The sequence below is a fragment of the Schistocerca gregaria genome, chromosome 2 (genome assembly GCF_023897955.1).
Source record: "Schistocerca gregaria isolate iqSchGreg1 chromosome 2, iqSchGreg1.2, whole genome shotgun sequence".
Lineage (NCBI taxonomy): Eukaryota > Metazoa > Arthropoda > Insecta > Orthoptera > Acrididae > Schistocerca > Schistocerca gregaria.
Window position 1 is genome coordinate 655,150,296 of NC_064921.1, and position 20,752 is coordinate 655,171,047.

The following is a 20,752-nucleotide window of genomic DNA, read 5'->3' on the forward strand; positions in this document are numbered from 1 at the left end:
CTCTACTGTGTGGTGTGCAGCAATCTCTCTCTCATCCACATTGTTGACAATGGATCATTATTTGCAGAAATTTAGCACCCCAATTAACCAGAAACTTACCTGTAGATCACGTTGTGAAAGATATGTTCTTCTGCAACCCGTGTTTCCATAACGCGTACCACCATGTGTGCACATAAAAACAGTTCCCAGACCCGTCTGCTCAACTCTGGTTACTTTTTCCATACAACGTGGACAGACTTTGTCCTCGCGCTTTGCACAGGATAGGCAGAAAACATGCTTGCATGGTATCTGTTGTAGAAAAATAATGAATTATTATGCCCAACTTAGAAAAGAGAAATGGGATTCTGAAAATCAGTATTTCAAGCATCAATTAAATATTTTTCTTTCTATCAGATATCTCTGCTATAATAGCCAAAGTGCAATAAAAATATAACCTCTCTCTCACCACAAGAAACTAAGCTAATTTCAAACCAAACAACTGTTTCATATTGATGCTATACTGAAGTGCAGTGTGAGAAACTTTTTTTGCACACACACACACACACACACACACACACACACACACACACACACACACACACACACACACACTTGAAACTCAGCAGCATATGACCAATAAAATTAAAACTGGTAATAAAATATCTGATTTGAGACCAATAAAAAATGGGATTTTTTAAATGAGAGCAGCAAGGATTTATTTATCTGATATAGAGAAACCTATTTGAGTACAATCATCTAAAATTAAAGTAACCACATCACAAGACCTGAAATAAATTAAAAGGTAATTATTTACTGGATTATTCTGATTTTACGATGTTTTCTGTGTTTGTTGTTGACTACATTATGCATCAATTTGCAACATACCAGTTTATTTGTGGATACAAGAGCACAATTTTGTATTCTGAATTTTACTTTCAATGATTATCTGTTTCTGTGTGTGATTAAATGATAGCCACTCAATGACATCATTTATTTCAAACCTATTCGGTACAGCTTCTTTGGTGAAGGAATTTTGGAAGGTCTGTGTTTAGTAACTTTGCTTTGGCAGCACTGCCATCAATAGTATTTCCATTGCTACTGCACAGCGAAGGCATGGATCGTGTCTTGCCGCTAGCATATTTTACATCTGACCATAATCTCTCTGGATTTTCCACCCGGTTTTGGGAAAACAGCCCGTAACATAGGCCAAATTCATAGAACATTAAAGGCAGTAACTGAAAGAATTGTACTCAACTTGCTTGCTCATACAATTTTAGTCATTGATCTTCTCTTTATATGGGAAAACAATTAAACTAAGAATATTAATTACTAGCTGTGCCCAGCATGCCTTGCAATACCTCACACATACAGGTACTCAAATACAAACAGACATATTGACGTGTACCAAATAAATGAAAGACTATGATTTTTTAATGGATTACATTAAATTTGGAAAAGTTTATGCAAGTTTTTTTTAGGAAATACAGAATTTTTGGTCTTCCTGTCTTCTGCAGAATCAATTTTTCTGGCTAGCAGATCATGTAACACATAATTGCCCATGTGAGAAGTATGAATTTTCCAGACTTAAACAGCACACTGGGAGCAAATGACCTTGCACCTTATTGATGGACTCTGAGAATGAAACGCAAACAGGGAATTGCAGTCATTTGAAATCAAATGGCACATCAATAGGAATGACAAGAATATGTGGAATGAGCACATCATCTCCTTTTGATGTGGCTTTCATAATTGTCACTTTGATATTTGGCATCAGTTTTGCAGACAGCGAGGATGGTTTCACTGCAAAACTGCCATGGATTAATGTAGCACAAAAGAATTACTGGTGTACCGATTTGATCGACAAATGGTGCAAAGGCACACAAGAAAGATACAATGAATTTAAAAACTCAATTGGATACTCTATAATTTCATCTGCATTCATGACACTGTCAATTGACTTGTAGGTGACTAGACTGCAATTTGTTTGTGGATTGTGTAGCTGACTGAATTGACATACTCTTTTTTTCTGCCAAAATAGCACGTTTGCAAAGCCATTAGTGATTTTTGTAAGTGGCAGCAAAACATTCTGAATACTTGTTTGATAATTGGAACAAAGTTCAATTGAAATGCCATGTACTTTGTGTCTGTACCAACTTGTACTTTTCCATTACCAATGCCCTCAGCTGTTTTGAAGCATTGCACTACCAATGAATGTGCATATTGGTCTTTTACGTAGGTTTCTGCAGATTTCTGCAAAGGCACAACACTCTGAGGCAAGTGCCGAGTTCATCAGGTGGTGTAATTTTGATATTACTGGTAGGGTCTGTCGGAAGCCATCTACTGAAAAGATGATAGCTCCACTAACTGGGTTTGCAATTGCGCACAGATCTTGAGGAGTTCAAATGTTATGTGGTGTGGTGCAGTTCAAATGTTATGTGGTTTGGTGCAATCATATCGTACAATCAGTTTGCAAGTTTGCATCTCTTTACCCATGCCAGAACCTTTGGAAATATTACACATTTGAGCTTCAGCAAATTTCATATTCAACAGAATTCTGAGGGCTGACTGCACTGTCTATCTACCATCCAGTAATGTATCCACAATACCTGATGACCCAAGAGCCAAAGCAGTTTCACATTGAGAGCAACTTCGAACTAATTGCAAAGAGCTGGAGGAGGGTTTTACCTATGCCGCAGCGTGCATTAATAAAAAGGCTTCCTCTGCCAATGGCCACCATATCTGTTATTTTGTCATAGGTCAATTTCTGAGCTGTAACTAAGAATTTACTGTTTATCTGCTTCGACAAACGCGCGCCAAGCATTAGTGTGGAATAACTGTTTTCTCAATAAATCTCAATCATAATAATAACATACAGAATTTTGCGGTGCAAAAATACTCAACCTGAATGAGTGTTTTGTTGTTTCTGGTTAAGCATATGTTTTCGCATTCTATCAGAGCCTCATTGAAATGTTGTCTGAAAATGGAATGATCTTGTTGTCGCTAATGGTACAAATATGAAGCCAAAAGTCTTTTCTCGAGTCCTCTCGGGATTTTGAATTATTACCACAGATTGCTATAATGTTGGGTGGAGAACAGTGGTCCCAAAGATAGGGAGGAATGGTTGTATTTATCACAGATGACTACTGACAATGTAAATTCCCCAACATTGGCAATTTTCGAATAAATGAAGTTTTTAGCAAGCTTCTCTGTATATCTGGCATTCTAAGCCATCAATAGTTCTCACATTTGCAAACAAAGGTGGGCTGTTGGCAGTTATCAGTAGAATTCTCAAATAGTAGCATTTGTTGTCATTTGGATGTACTGTGTATATGCATCGCAATGCAGCAGATGAATACAGATTCTTACAGCCTTCAACTAATGCGCCTTGTTTACGATCTTGCAATTTTTTTGATGTGACATTCCATTATATTACTTTGGTACTTCTGTGTAAAATAATGTTTTGACACAGCATTAAAAATGCTGTTAGTGTTGCATGTGCTGGTGCAGCATGTTGATAGATGATGGACAGTCAAATCCCAGGTGAAGGATACTGCTAGTTGTTCCCCTGCAGGATGATACTGAGTGACAAGGGGCTGTAGTTGAGGATATGGCACAGAAAAACTGTTTGCGGACAAGGTTTGTGGTGGGGTGAGGGGGGGGGGGGGGGGGAGGATTTGGAGGTTGGGGAGAGGGTGGGATGGTTAGTGCCTGTCTGTGGGGGCCCTTTTAAGACCTTCAGCACACTGGGCAAGGAAATTCTCTGTCATTTCTGCAGATAAGCCACCCACGGGTGGTCAGATTGTGGGGAAGTGACTTTTTGTGTTTGGAAGGGGCAGCATCAGTTGAGATGCAAATACTGTTGGTTGTTAGTATGTTTAATATGGTCACAAGTGCACCTGGAGACACCAGAGATGTACAAGTTAATGTCGGAAGGTGGCATGTCAAGTTGAGGAGGACCAGCTGAAGCAGATTCCATTGAATAGTAAAAGAGAGCCATTCCTCATGCATACACTGCCATATGGCTCAAAACTACATTACACTCAGCTCAAACTGATGGTGTCGTTTGCACAGAAATGCCAGATATTCCTTTTTCCTTCCACATTCATACATTCTCTTCTGCGAAACTGACTAGTCCATTTTCAAAGTGAACAGTGAGATTAACAACACAGGGATGCTGACTGTGAATTAAGAAATTCAAAATGTGTCACAGACTCTTATTGGTTTGTGAGATTGAAGGGACCAGACTGTGATGGTCATCCGTCCCTTTTTTCAGAAGTGCAAACACCCACACAGAATAAAAACGAAGGATGGAGATGACAACAGACGACACAGGACAAGACAGACTCAGACAGAGATCAGACAAAACAAAGTAAAATCACACGGAGAGTGACAGTGGTTGGATGACCATAGAGACAAAAAAGGAAAATCCAACCACCGAGAAACACACTAAAACTCAGTCTAAAATCGTAGGCCAAAAGCCAGACATACAACAAAAAACATAACAAACACTCAGATTAAGTGATAAAAACCCCCTGCCCGAATAAAATGCAAAACTAAGCCTGCCATGGCAGTGTCATTTGTTAAAAGGTCAGGGAGCTTGTCAGGCAACGTGAACGTCTGCCTGAGCACAGTTAAAAGGGGACACTCCAACAAAATGTTGACCACCGTCAAAACGGATCTGTAGCGACACAGAGGTGGGTCCTCATGGCACAATAAGTGGCCGTGCGTCATCCGTGTGTGCCCAATGCGCTGCTGGCAGAGGACAACAGACTCCTTGCGAGAGACCCGCAAGGAGGAGCACCACACACCGGTAGCCTCCTTGATGGCCCAAAGTTTGTTTGGTGAAGGCAGGGAGCGCCATTCAGTGTCCCAAATTTCGAAAACTTTGCGGCGTAAGACAGCTCGCAAAACAGTCTATGGAAGGCCAACGTCCAGAGTTGGTTCACTGGTGGCCTGTTTGGCCAGGCAGTCAACATGTTCATTGCCTGGTATCCCAACAGGGCCTGGGGTCCACACAAAGACCACAGAGCAGCTGCAACGGGCAGCAGTATGGAGGGACTCCTGGATAGCCATCACCAGACGAGAGCAAAGGAAACACTGGCCGATAGCTCGTAAACTGCTCAGGGAGTCGCTACAGATAATGAAGGACTCACCTGAGCAGGAGTGGATACACTCTAGGGCACGAAAAATGGCTCCCAGATCAGCAGTGAAAATGCTGCGACCAGCCAGCAATGAATGTTGTTCATAAAGGTCTCCTAGAGGGAGAGCATAGCCGACACGACTAGCGACCATCGAACCGTCAGTGTAAACAACGCCAGAGCCCTGATACGTGGCAAGGATGGAAAGAAAGCGACGGCAGTAGGCCTATGGAGGGACTGAGTCCTTCGGGCACTATGCCAATTTGAGCCGAAGGCAAGGGCGGGGCACACACCATGGGGGTGTATGCAGAGGGGCCCGGAAAGGAGGTGGAAGGGGGAAAACCCCAAGCCCAGAGAGAAGCTCTCAGACATGGACTGCGATCGTACAACCCAACCGGGGCTGACATTCTAGGAGATGGACAACTGACTGAGGGAACAGGAGACGATAATTAGGAGGCCAGGGCAAGCTTCAAACGTGTAGCATCAGCGGCCAGTAAACGTTGGCGCCGTAACCGCAGTGGAGGGATACCTGCCTCCACAAGTATGCTGTCCACTGGGCTGCTCCGGAAAGCTCCAGTGGCAAGTCGGATCCCGCTGTGAAGGATTGGGTCCAGCACCCGCAACACAGATGGGGATACTGAACCATAAGCCAGGCTCACATAATCCAGACAGGACTGCATTAACACCTGGTAGAGCTGTAAGAGGGTAGACTGGTCGGCGCCCCAGCTGGTGTGGCTCAAGCATCGCAGAGCATTAAGATGCCGCCAACACATCAGTTTAAACTGCCGAATATGTGGGAGCCAAGTCAACCGGGCATCAAAAACCACACCCAGAAACCAATGTGTCTCCACCACAGCAAGAAGTTCACCGGCAAGATAAAGCCGCGGCTCAGGGTGAACAGTGTGTCACTGGCAGAAATGCCTAACGCAGGTCTTGGCAGCCGAAAACTGGAAGCCATACACTACAGCCCAAGACTGCGCCTTACAGATAGCACCCTGCAGCTGACGTTCAGCAGCTGCAATGCCAAAGGAGCTATAGTAGAGGCAGAATTCGTCAGCATACAAGGACGCTGAGACAGATGTTCCCGCCGCAGCGAGCTCGTTAATTGCAATTAAAAACAGGCAGACTCTTAAAAACAGATCCCTGTGGCACCCCGGTCTCCTGAACTTGGGAGGAGCTATAGGAGACCGCAACTTGCATGCGGAAGGTTCGATGACACAGAAAATTTTGGATGAAAATCGCTAGCGGATCCTGAAGACCCCAACCATGAAGTGTAGAGGGGATGTGATGGTGCCATGTTGTATCGTACGCCTTCCGCATGTCAAAAAAGACAGCAACGAGGTATTGACAGCGGGCAAAGGCTGTACGGATGGCTGACTCCAGGCTCACCAGATTTTCGGTGGCAGAGCGGCCTTTACGGAACCCACCCTCAGATGGAGCCAGAAGGTCCCAAGGCTCGAGTACCCAACTCAGCCGCCAACTCACCATGTGTTGCACAGAACGTTGGTGAGGCTAATGGGGCAGTAGTTGTTCACCTCCAATGGGTTCTTGGCAGGTTTCAAAACGGGGATAACAATGCTTTCCTGCCACTGCAACGGAAACTCACACTCGACCCAGATACTGTTGTAAAGGTCGAGGAGGCGTTGCTGGTAGTCCACTGAGAGGTGTTTCAGCATCTGACAGTGGATGTGATCTGGCTCAGGAGCTGTATCAGGGCAAGCGGCTAGGGCACTGTGGAATTCCCACTCACTGAATGGAACATTCATTGTAATATTCAGAATGGTGGGTGTGAAATGAAAGGCTCCGATGTTCCAACCGCTCTTTAATGGAGCGGAAGGCTAGTGGGCAATTCACAGAAGCGGAACTGAGAGCAAAATGGTCTGCTAAGCGGTTTGCAATTACGTCGGAGTCAGTACAAACTGCTTCATTCAGTGAGAGGGCAGGGACGCTGACAGGGGTCCGATAGCCATAGAGGTGCCTAATCTTGGCCCAAACCTGTGATGGAGGCCAATGGTGGAGACATACCGTTCTCAGTACTCTTGCTTGTGTTGGCGAATGATGCAGCGGGTCCGCCGTTTAAAGGTGATGAGGTTTTCTAATGAGGGATGCCGCTTGCGACGCTGGAGCGCCCACCTGTGATCTTTAATCGCCTCGGCGATCGCAGGCGACTACCAAGGCACAGTCCTCCGCTGAGGGGACCCAGAAGAACGAGGAATGGCAGATTCTGTGGCAGTAACGATGCCGGCAGTGACTGAGTGAACCACCGCATCAATGGCTTCATTAGAAACAGGCGCAATAGCGGCCATGGAGGAGAACAAATCCCAGTCAGCCTTATTCATGGCCCATCTGCAAGAGCGCCCAGAATAGTGATGCTGTGGCAGTGACAGAAAGATCAGGAAGTGGTCACTACCACACAGGTCGTCATGCACACTCCATAGGACAGATGGTAAGAGGCTAGGGCTGCAGATCGAAAGGTCAATGGCGGAGTACGTGCCATGCACCACACTGAAATGTGTGAAGGCACCATAATTTAAAATGGAAAGGTCGAGCTGTGTCAATACATTCTCAAGGGTGGCACCTCAACCTGTAGCCACTGACCCACCCCACAGAGGATTATGGGTGTTGAAGTCGCCCAGTAACAGGAAAGGTGGCGGCAATTGGGCTATCAGCGCAGCCAGGACATGCTGCGGAACATCACCATCTGGTGGAAGATAAAGACTGTAGACAGTAACAGCCTGTGGCATCCACACCCGAACAGCAACAGCCTCTAAAGGTGTTTGTAGAGGGACAGACTCGCAGTGAAGGATATAGATGCAGATACCACCAGATACCCTTTCATAAGCTGCCAGGTTCCTATAATAACCCCAAAAGCCACGGAAGGCGGGGGTTTGCATTGCCGGAAACCAAGTTTCTTGAAGAGCAATACAGAGGAAAGGGTGAAAGCTGAGAAGTTGTCAGAGCTCAGGTAGATGGTGGAAGAAACCGCTGCAGTTCCACTGGAGGATGGTGTTGTCCATGGCTGAGAAAGGCGTGAAGGGACTGGGGAGGCAGATTATGCTGCTGGGTCACCTGCTGCCACTACCTGAGCACCTGTGCAAGTGCTATCCATGGTGTCTGAGGGACCGGCTAGATCAAGGTCCTCAGTGGATGCCAGGATCTCCAATTCATCCTCAGATGCAGAACTCGAAGGGTACGGTGGGGTGGGTGCCACTGCAAGTTCTTTGGCGTTAGAGGTCTTTCTCTTGGACTTCTCTCACTGAACCTTGGGTTTCACCGGCTGGGAGGGCTTCACCGATTCAGTCTCCGGGACGGAGGAGGATCGCGAAGCCCTATGACCAGCTGCTGGTGGAAACTTATGCCACTGTCGGGCGTCATCCTTCCCGCTGGTGGAAACCTGGGAAGGGAGGGACCCCTTTCAAGCGAAAGTAGCTGAAGAAGTTGGACACTTCTCCGGCTGAGAAGCTGGGACAGACATCCCCGGTGGGTGGGAGGGTGTTGCTCCTGAGCTAGGTGGCGCAGGAACAAAGGGTGGATAGAGCCCCCCGCGGGAAAGGCGGCATGTGGAGTTGTACGGCTCATCGATCCGGCTGAAATTCTCTGAACTGATGCGGCTAGCACGGTTGTTGTAGCAACGGCTTAGAAAGATTTCATTCTCACAGGACGTAGTCGGTCATATTTCCTCTTAGCCTCACTACAGGTCACTCAGTCCAGTGTCTTATATTCCATGACTTTTTGCTCTTTCTGTAAGATTGTGCAGTCTGGCGAGCAAGGTGAATGATGCTCTCCACAGTTGACACAGATGACACAGATGGGAGGCGGGGCACATAGAGTATTGGGATGTGATTGGTGTCCGCAATCTCGACATGTGAGGCTGGAAGTACAGTGGTAAGACATATGGCCAAACTTCCAGCACTTTAAGCACCGCACTGGGGGAGGGATATAGGGCTTCACATCGCACTGGTAGACCATCACCTTGACCTTCTCCGGTAATATACCACCCTCGAAGGCCAAGATGAAGGCACCGGTAGCAACCTGATTATCCCTAGGACACCAATGAATGCGGTGGACGAAATGCACACCTCGACGCTCTAAGTTGGCGCACAGCTCATCATCAGACTGCAAAAGTAGGTCCCTATGGAAAATAATACCCTGGACCGTATTTAAACTCATATGTGGTGTGATGGTAACAATAACAACCCTCCACCTCCCCAAGCTTGTACTCTAAATGCTCTACGAAGAACTGAGGCTTGGTGGACATGAAAGACTCCTCATCAGCTCTCTTACAAACTAGGAACCAGGGCGAATAATTGTCACTGCCATCCTGAGACTAACGCTCCTCCCACGGTGTGGCCAGGGAGGGGAACGTTTTCCGATCATACTTCTGAGCATTAACTTGAGCCCGAGAATGCTTAGAGACAACTGGCGGCTGGCCACCAGCGAGAGATGATCTACCACGCTTCATTGCGGGTCATCCGCCCTGATGCCACCCACTCCGATCAAGGGCCCTCCCCACGGGCGCCACCCAGCCTCAGGAAGGGCCACCAGGCAGGATGGCCATTGCCGGGAGTAACGATGCCCCAGGGAGATAGGCATCTACTCCTGGGGAGTTAACGGTGCAGGAATCAGCAGAGTGATCCCTGTGTTGTCAGGTGGCTACAACCAACAGGGTACATGGCACCCCCACCACAACGGACTGGCTACTGTGCTGGATCTTAGGTGCAAAAATGTCCCAAGGTTGTCGTCTCAACAAAAAGCACAGTGCGTAGTGGTAATCGCACCCAGGAAGGTATCCTCACCCAAGAGATGGAAAACGAGTGGGACAGCATTGCGACAATGAGAAAGCCAGCTGAAGGTCTCAATGCACGACAGATACAGTGCACCATGTAAGGCGCCCTTCCCCAATTGGCTCGCTCTTTAGAATAAATCAGGAAGGTCAAAGCCGAGAGGGGACCATAACACAAGACCGAAATTTTTGAGACTCCTTTTAGTCGCCTCTTACGACAGGCAAAAATCCCGCGGGTCTAGTCTAACCCCCGAACCTGCAGGGGGGGACAGTCTTATTGTTGCTGGTGTACTGACCTCTCTGAAACTGAACTTCACGCATGCACACTCTGGAACTACCGATACTGAATACTGCTGCTGAATGCTGACCTTGGTGACGTATTTGTGTATGTAATCGACTGATTTGACGAAACTGCAATAGACCATGTTGACAGGTGATTCAAATGATTTTGATAACAAAAGACAAATGTAGCACACTCCAGCTGATATCAATTTCAATGTTGACATTTCTCATTCTCACTGTAGCTGTGTGACCTTTATCACCTGGTTAATGGCATCTGTATTGAGGCTAGTGTAGTCACCAGTGTGAGTTCCACAAATGTTATCTGGGATAATTTTTTGTGAGTTTGTTGTCTGCCATGCAGGTTCCTAGCACCACATTCTATGCACCATACTTTTGGCAACAGTATAAAACACCAGTCTATCTTCTTTTGGGTCTGGTATTTCTGTGGAAATGATATCATCACTCTGAACTGAGTGTAACTTAGTTTTGAGCCATATGAGAATGTGTGCATGAGGAATGCCTCTCTCTTACTATTCAATGGAATCTACTTCACCTGGTCCTCCTCAACCCAACATGCCATCTTCCATTTTGTTGACTTCTACATCTCGACAGAGAATTTCCTTGCCCAGTGTGCTGAAGATCTCACAAGGGCCTTCACAGACAGGCATTACCACCCCCCCCCCCCCCCCCCCCCAAATCTAATCTGCGAACTGATTTTCTGTACCACATCCTCACACATCCCAAGTCCTCCCACCATCTCAACTATACATACCGCCTTGTCACTCAATATCATCCTGCAATGGAACAACTTAGCCATAACCTTCGCCACGGATTTGACTATCATCATGTTCAGAAAATAGGAACATCCCAAGATCATTCTCAACCATCCTGAAGTGATATTTTGTCGCACACTCAAACTACACACTGGTGGTCCATCACTATGCCACTCTCACTCCCAAACCTTGCCACAGGGGATATAATCCTGTGGAAGATCCTGAAGCGAGACCTGCCCAATCAATACACTTTGCTCTTTACACTCCACTCCTGTCAAACTCTCACCCTGTCCCATCAGAGACAGAGCTACTTGTGAAAGCAGCCATGTAAAACATCAGTGCTGCTGCAATCACTACATAACTATGTTGGTATTCCAGTTGCCCACCACAATCAATGGCAACTGCCCAGTGTAAAGCAGTCTCACAGTGGCAGACATGCTTGAGTTTGATGGGTGCTTCACAACCCGGGCTATATGGATCCTTCCCTCTACCACACGCTTTTTTGATGTACATGCATGGGACTTATCATTGCAAAACAACATTCACTATCCTAACCCTACTGGCCTCAATCTCCACTAATCCAGTACCCCACACACTGCATGAACAGATTCTTCTTCCTTTGTCCTGTCACCCTATCCCAAACCATTGCTCCACATCACCTTCATCATGTGCCACACCTCACTGCCTGCAATATCCATGTACCACTTTTCTAGCTCATCACCTGCCACCCCTCCCTCCCGCACACCCAGCCAGGAAAGCTGCTGCCTTCCTCTGAGCTAAATAACCATCCCCAATCCCTCTTCCTGACTGCCATCTCCCTCTCTACCTACACCCACCCCACCCTAGTCCACCCATTGAAATGTAATCGCAGGACATTGTCTGCAGCAGGCACAGTGTGTGTGTGTGTGTGTGTGTGTGTGTGTGTGTGTGTGTGTGTGTGGATGTGCTTGGACTCAACGCCTCTCTATTCGATGAGAAGTCTCCTCTAGTCCTAAATTATTTACATTTCCTTACTGGTTTATATTTATGTTCATCAGTCTGCAATTTATACATACCATTCTGCCATAAATCAGAATTGGCTTCAAACATTTATCACAACAGTGAATCATGGGATTGAGAACCTTTTCACCCATAAGGCTAACACGATGGTCCCATCGAAGTCGTAACATAGGTTCCGGAGGACCTCGGTTGATAGTTGTGAATGTTGGTGCCTCAAGCTGTGAAATGTCAGCCTCAAGATCAACTGAAAACAGAAAATTTTATTTTCATTATTTTTATATGAGTAAATTTAGACACAATAGTTCAGAAAACTATCTTGGCATATAAAAAATAAATTGCAGTAAACTCATTTACATAAATGCTGCATACAAACAAAATATGAACTTCACAGATCTTGTATAATGATGCAAACAATATAGCACTGAAGTTCAAAAGTAAGTGTGTAGCCTTATGGTGTACTGGGAGACGCACAAAAAATAAATCAGTTCTAGAATAGAACAAACTTTAGTTTTTCTACAACGAAACATAAGATCAGTTGGGGAAGGATAAGAATGAAGACAACTTTTTTCAAAAGAACCATTAGATATTTGCACTCTTCGATTTAAGGTAACCACGGGAAAATCTTAGTTGGAATTCAAATCAGGGAAGGACTCCAGGTAACTAAAACTCCATCCGAACAGGCTACGAAGGCCCAACAGTACCGACAGGCCGCCGTGTCATCCTCAGCCCACAGGCATCACTGGATGCGGATGTGGAGGGGCATATGGTCAGCACATCACTCTCCCGGCCATATGGCAGTTTCCGAGACCGGAGCCTCAACTTCTCAATCAAGTAGCTCCTCAGTTTGCTTCACAAGGGCTGAGTGCACCCCGCTCGCCAACAGCAACACACACACACACACACACACACACACACACACACACACACACACACACACACACACACTTGACTGCACATTCCACATGCTGGACTGAGGGACAGTGATGGAAGGTGACTGCACGTCCCACATGCTGGACTGAGGGACAGTGATGGAAGGTGTGAGCAAGAGGAAAACAGAGGGGAATGGAATTGGTGGAGGGAAGGTTGTTTTATGGACTGGAGGGAAGGGCTGCAAGAGAATGGAATATGAACATGGCGCAGGTGAGCTTGTCTTTGAAAAAGTAAGTAAAATTACAAGTGCCAACCAGTGATGTGAAAGAGAGTTGGATGGATGGGTGAGGCAGAGGACTGAGGAAGAAAGAACCAAGGATGAAAAGAAAAGTGTGAGTATAGATTACTGGGTTGAAGTGTGAAGCACGGGGACAGGTGTGGAAATGTGGCCTAGAGGACTGCTGGGTGAAAGGATGAGTTGTGGGGGCAATTGCCACCATTTTAATTCCGAGAAGCTGTTATTAGAGGAGGGGATAGTTAGGGCATGGTTTGTAAAGCAGTCATGAAATTGAGGACAGATAGTTGTCTGTCATGCATCCACCTAAAAGGCTGTGCAAATGTTGCAGCAGAACTGGTATCACATGACCACTTTCACAGGTGGCCTTGTCTCTCATATGTATTACCATGCCTGCAACAGGACTGGAATAGGACATGGTGATCAAATCTTTTATAGAAATATGGTCCATGTGACAATTGGTTAGGAGACCAAGATGAACCAAGACATTTACTAGTTTGGGTGGATGGTGGAGGAAGACTGTAGGCATGATGTGCTTCAACTTTACTTTACTTTCTAATAGAGTTGCATATAGTGTCTGTGATGTATTATGAACTGTTCCAACACTCATTCTACCAGAAACAGAATGAACACCAGATAGTAAATAAAACATAACATTCACCAATTACAACAATAATACTGCTGCACATAGTTCATAGAACAAAATAAATTATGAAGACCACATATTATCACATAACATTTATTCTTAACACTCAATATGTGGTAAGTTCACTAAACAAATTCATTCTATTCATATCCTATCATTAGAGCGTAGGACAATTCAACAATGAAAACCATGGTTACTGAGGGCTACTTTGTGATTTTCAGGTATCACTTGAAGAGGAACAAAATTTATTTTCTGCTGGTAAAAGCTACTTTTTTGTGTTCTGAACAATTAAAAACATTTACTGAAAGGTGTACGTAGCATGAGCCTCTAAAGCACAAAATGTTTAATTTAAGAATGCAAAAAAAAATTCATCTGAAAACAGAAAGCTGATTTAACAGTACTAAAAAAAGAATTAGAGTGAACTGGGAACTGCAGGTTGCAACACCATCACGTCACATGGTCGGTTTCATTCAGAACTGCTATATTAGATATAAGGTTTCAGAAACAATGCAAGTCTGTCTGCTTCAGTCCTAACAGGAACATTGAAGAAGATCTATACAAACCTAGAAATTGAAGTATCAATAACCCTAAGAATATTTTGTGCATCTATAGGTTGAAGAGAGGAATGTGAATAGGAATTAATCAGTAGATTTGGATCAACTTCATTGCTCAGTGATATCACCAGTGTAAGAGGAAGGATACTGACAAAGGTTATGTTGTAATTATTGAAGTGTATAAGCTACATTAGGGTCTTGCACAACTGACTGAATAACATACGAGGATGATCGCTGGGAAGGTTTCCAAGAAACATGATAATGGATGTCGCACTTGTACTGTTGTGAAGAGTAATATTTAAAGCCCTTAAAATTTCCCTTACATCATGTGGCTTACTTGTGTGTCTGACATGGCAATATGTTCTTTCTACCTGACTGCTTCATGAGGGTTGTCTTTTGGGTTTTAGAGGGAGATTAATTTAGGTTTATTCATTTACCTTATAACTACTCCCTCCATCTCTTGCCAGAAATTTGTAGACTGTTGGTGATTTCTGTTCTATGGCTGCTATGTGACAACCTATACCTAACATTTTGTCTCTTAGTAGTAGACACACCAAAGACTACAATAACCCAAAGCAATATCAAATTTAAACAAGCTTAGCAAACTGAACATTGTATACATATTCACGAAACAGTTGGTTTGTGACATCACCAGACTGCTACCCCAGATTGAAAAGTCATTCCAATGTCTGTTAATGAACTGGTAGCATAGAACAATTGGCACTTTTTGCTTTATTTAGCATTAAAATCCTCAACTTGTCTAGTTTTAATTCTCTTCCTTTTTTGCTGAAATTGTTTTTGTGCTTTTGAATTTACGTGACCTATTCATACATTAGATGTTGCTAAAATCACAATATCAGAGAAGCAATTTTGTAGGTTCCCACTTCCTAGTGGATGATCTCCTACTGCTGATTAATTTATATTTCTCAGACTGCACTCGCTTTTGCAATCCTTAAGTTAGAAGTAAATGCTTCTTTTTGAAGTTTCTATGTGCAACTGACCACATGTGCAAGGAATTTTATATACTCCTGCTGTGACAAGTGGTGGGCATAGGGCCTCTGCAGTGTTTAATTATTTGTACACCTTTCTCATTAGTTTAATCACTGTGTCAATATTGTGTCCTCTTAGTACTTTGTTGCTGTTATCTGTAACTGTTTTTAGAAATGAGAGGAAAATTTTCCCTTTACTCAGCTCTTTTTCACTAGAAGCTCCAGATCTTTTAGGGAGGAGTGCTCTATTTACCTCCATCAGACTAGCTGTTTCTCCTAAAAACAGTTCATAAATGATCAAGCTCATTCTCTAAATACTGTGGTTTACCGTTCTTGGAGGACTCTCACACTGGTGCGACTCCACGATCTTATGCAGCAATTTTATGATGTCTTGAAATGAGCGTTGTGTGGATACCTTTAAATAGTTTAGCTTTGTGTGAGCTTGTTTTGGTTTGATACTGCTTTTGAGTTTTTATAGCTTCTGATGATGTCTCTAGCACCAAGAAACAAAATGTTACACAGAAAAATATACATCAGACCATAGTCTACAGCCCATAAAACAATTATCACCAACAATGCAAATACTGGCAACTTAAAGCCTGCATTGAAGAAGTAGCAGCCACATACAGCTTACTGGAGTGGAAACAAACACTAACAAAAATGACCAGGATATGTACCATTCCAGCCTTTCTTGTGATTAAAAAAAACTATGCAAGTAAACCTACATAAGCAGACATCAACTGGAAACATTTCTTTGCTTGGTAACACAAAAATTCCAAGTGTGAATAGCTTTTACAGTTGTCATCATGGCATGTGTGATGAGAAAGCAATATCGAAACTACACTTTTTTTCTTTTAAGAAAGTACATAGCTTCAGCCCAACTCATTCCAATCCAGCATGTTCTGAAATTTGCATAGTTTCCTTAAAGTACTTTCTACACCGAATGTTCTAGAATTCACTCTTTAAACTACTCATAAGTTTCCATTGGCCTGCTAAATTTTACACCTTCACACAACCGGAAACACTTCACCAGACACACTCTGGCTCCCCACAATTAAATGTATCCTTGACTGTTCCAGCTTCAGGTCAGTACACTGTTCTTCCATAGCATTGCTCAAAACTGTTTATCTTCAAAAGCGTGCAAGCTACTTTTTGCAAGCTAGGCAAATGGTTGACATTGAGGTTATCAGAGAAACAGCATTTGTTCCACAGGAGAATGGTTGGGACAGTAATCATCTGTGAATTTGTTGAAAGACACAATGCGGCAATATAAATCTGCATAGATGAAAAGGAATTTGAAGCTTATGTCTCCAAAATATAAATTCAATGTCTTAGCCACTCCAGTACTTTGATTTAAAATTTATGAGGTTCACACGTAACTATGGATAGTTATATTTTCCACTTCGATGTTGTATACAAGTAACTTACTTTTTGGAGGCTGCAGGTTTTCTTCATTTCCTTCTGTCACTTCTTCTGGTGCCTGAAGAGGAGTTTCTTCCTCATCACTTTCAATTACCTGAATAAAAAGGAGTATAACAATTAATTGCTTTTACAGTACATTACCTTCTTTTTCTTATTCTTTGCCATGTGTTCTTTGCTACAAGAATAAAATATCAAAATTTTCCATGCTATAATATTTTGATCAACAAATGTCTTGGTAAACACAATGTCTTTGTGTAGGACATCTTGAGAAGGTGGAAGGCTTATTAAAGTTACCTTTCACTGTAGACAGGTGCTTACTGCTGACTGAAATTGAGGTAATCTGTGGTTGGGCAGGACATGTTTTTGAAATTCAAGTATAGCTGGCTGTTGTCGTACACAATTGTGACTGGTCAATTGTAGGGGACTCGTGCACCTTCTCTTTTGTACTGGAAGCCAGATAATGTGCTTAACTCTTTTCCCAGTAACATTAAAACTGTTGTGCTTGGCAGTCTTTATTGTCTCTCTGAGCAGCTTATCTCCCAGCCTGTCGATGTCAGCACTTGGATCTTATCAAATTGAATCCTGTGGTTTCCTCACTGCAAAATGTGTTCCAACAGTGCTAATCTAATAGTTTCTCCTTTGCTTTTTCACTATTCTCTTTATATTACTGGTCCACAATTGCTCAAAATTCTGTATATTTCTGTTCCTTCCTGCATTTGTCAAGCATCTCAGTCTGACAAATATTCCTGCACCTTGATCATGGGTTTATGCACTACAATAACATGCCACTGTTTCCAAGACATTTTCTATACTGTCAATGACAACTTTAATGACAGGTACTAGATTTCTCAGACAGATGTATGGCACTGAGACCCTCCATGATGTTTACAATAACTTTTCTATTTGTAAGGATGATCATCCAATCTCTAACAAAGGTCTGATATATTCCATTTCTTCTCCAATTAACTCCATGACTATGTACTTAAATGGAATGACCAGTATTAAGAACAAATGGATAGGATCATGACTGGGAGCTTTTTAACTCTTTTGTGGTACAAACTGAAGCATAGGCACTAGGCATGGCCATTAAAAAGTCAAACATCTGTTTCCACTATGTGGATGATGCGATTGCACTGTTGAGTCATAAAAGAACTTATTCATGAACAATGTAATGAAGTTAACATAAAAATTCAGTTTACCATGGAGGAGGAGGTAAATAGAAGCTAACTTTTTGATGGACATGCTAGTTTTCTACCACTACGCCCCGTGATCATCCTTTGCCATGTGGCATCTTTCAGGATGTTGTAGAGAGGGACTCGGGGTCCGCACACCACTCTCCTGGCCACTGTCAACTTTTCAGCCCCTGGAGCTGCTACTTCTCATTCAATTAACTCCTCAATTAGCATCATGAGGCTGAGTGCACACTGTTCTAGTCTTTCCACCAAGGAAAAATCTACAGCAGTCATACACAATTGTGACTGCTTCATTGTAGGGGACTGGTCCACCTTCTCTTTAGTATCGGAAGCCAGATAATGTGCTTAAATCTTTTCCCAGTAGCCTGGATCCTCTGCACGACAATTAATGTGCAAACTGCTCCACTCCAGTCAAATATGATAAGTCGCTAGAACAGCTATAGAGAATTAGGGTTTGTAAAGGATTCAATTACAGGGAAGATTACAGTTTCATTTCTCATCTAGATTGGAGTCATAAAAAACTCGGGTTGGGGAAGGACAGAGAAGGGAATTGGTATGTCCTTTTCGAAAGTGCTATTGTGGCTATTGCTTTATGCTATAAATGAGTTAGGGAAACCATGGACTATGTAAATATGGATGACCAGACAGGTATTTAAATTGCTGACATGCCTGTCTGTGCACCATTCATTTGACAGCAATTCAGTATCCTGGAAAGTCTGAATCACTAATAGTTCTGTTTGAGAAACCTTAAATCTTGTATAGAATAAAATACATAACTGGATTGAAAATCATGGCAACAACAACAACTTGCTGCTTCTTCATTCTGCCATAAGCAACTGTTCCCTCCGATCACCTCAACCCCCCCCCCCCCCCTCCCCTCTCTTTCCCACGCTATACCTCTCTTCCCTCACACCGACTGAGATGCGGTGCTAATGTTGGCTAGGGAAATGTAGCTGTGCAGGTATTATGTACTACTTAGCTCTGAAGAATCACATCATCCAAAAGCTTAGTAACTGTTTTTAATCTTGTGCCTATCGACTATTCCAATTTGTTTACATTTGTTGTTGAATTTATGCATGTTTCACTCTTCTTAACTGGTGAAAAGAACAGAAGACCTGGCCAGAGTGTGGCACAATTGTGTATACATCCAAGAAGTAGGGATAAATGGTAGTAATAGGGTACACTCCAGTATTCTTACAAATGTAGCCCTGTCAGACACTACACTTCTGTACATGCCACGGAAGGAAAGAGTCCATAAAGAATAAGGACAGAAACAGGACATACAGAATGTCTCAACTTTGCTGTTCATGCCACTTCACTGACAGCATCGGTAAAACTACCTTACTCAGTGATGTTGCTAGCTCCCTGAACTGCATCTACAGATTTGTTGTCTTCTGTTTCATTTACAAGAGATAATACTGTCTTTTTGTTCAGTTCAGTGTCAAATAAATTTTTATCATATTTTCAGTTGTCTCATTCACCAAAGTATCTCTCTTCCAGTAGTCATCACAAGCTAATGTTAGTGAAACCTAATGTCACAACAACTAAATTAGAGTAACCTTGTGCTCTAGTGGCTAATGTTTCTGGTTCTGAGCATGGCGGGTTTAATTCTCAGAGACCATGTCAGACTTCTCTTTGATCGAAAGGTCTGGTGTGAAGTCTGGTCAACCTTGTGAGGGCAAAAGAGAAGTTACTTGAATATAAAAGCAGTAGAACTGACAAGTAAATAATTGAAATTGTATTACATCTAAAGGCTTCCACCAGGTCTGGTGACACAATGTTTGTTTACTAACAGCTAAAGCATCAGTAAACATTTCTTTCAGCTTCTAGAATAAGGTGTTTGATGATTACGACTACAGTTTACATTCTTTTCGAGATTCCAGACCAATTCTATTGCATTTAGTTCTAGACAGTATGGATGGACCCATTTTCTCTCAAAAATTTATCAGTGGAATTAAGAGGAGAAGTAGTGTCACTATATATTTTTGTGAAAAGGAAAACAACTGTCTTCTTCTGTATGGCAGTCCAAAGGCCAATTTGCATGTTTGGCCAACAACTAAATGTTAAATGGCACTTTCTGTAAATACTTCGGGAGAAAATGAGACCACATACTGAGCAGCACAAGCACTGAGTCGCCGACAGGCACACATTCTAGGAAATGAATCCTTTGTCAAGCCAGTGTGTCTCCCCCCCCCCCCCCCTCCCCCTCCATACATAAACCTCTGCGGCACTGCATTGTTCATATCCTTTCAAACAACTACGTCTCCTTTGACGGAAGGGTATATCAACAAATATGCGGTACAGCCAAGTGAGTTCACATTGTGCCCTTCTATGCTAACCTTTCTAGGGGCTGTCTAGATGAAACCACCATAGCCTCATAAAACCCCAAGCCCTTTTCTGGTTCAAGTTCATTGATGATATCTTTACGATCTGGACTCAGTGCCCAAACACCAAATCCTCATTCCTCCACAACCTCAAGATGATCTCTCTCATCTGCTTCACCTGGTCCTCCTCAACAACCCAATATGCAACTTGCCTGGATATTTACCTCAACCTCCTCCAAGGGCTCCATCCACATCTCTGTCCATATTAAACACACTAACCACCAACAGTAACTGCATTTTGACAGCTGTTATCCACTCCACACCAAAGAGCCACTCCCATACTACCCAGCCAGCTATGGACAGCGTACCTGCAGTGACAAGAACTCCCTTGCCCAATTTGCTGAAGGTCTCACCAGAGCCTTCACAGACAGGCACTACCTCCCGCAATCTAGTCCACAAATAGATTTTCTCAAACACATCTAATCCTCTCACCACACCCAAGAAT

General features: G+C 43.5%; 1 protein-coding gene across 11 annotated transcripts in view; it reads right to left on the bottom strand.

Annotated features, from left to right (window-relative positions):
- The window catches only part of LOC126334691 (E3 ubiquitin-protein ligase Hakai), a 78,177-nt gene that overhangs the window by 13,148 nt on the left and 44,277 nt on the right, over positions 1–20,752 (bottom strand). For all 11 annotated transcript variants that reach the window (XM_049997181.1, XM_049997190.1, XM_049997182.1 and 8 more), the window contains 3 exons: positions 16,737–16,824; positions 12,011–12,198; positions 100–288 (listed from right to left, as the gene is read on the bottom strand). In XM_049997181.1, the coding sequence (XP_049853138.1) occupies positions 100–288; positions 12,011–12,198; positions 16,737–16,824 (465 nt within the window). The remainder of the gene's footprint in view (positions 1–99; positions 289–12,010; positions 12,199–16,736; positions 16,825–20,752) is intronic.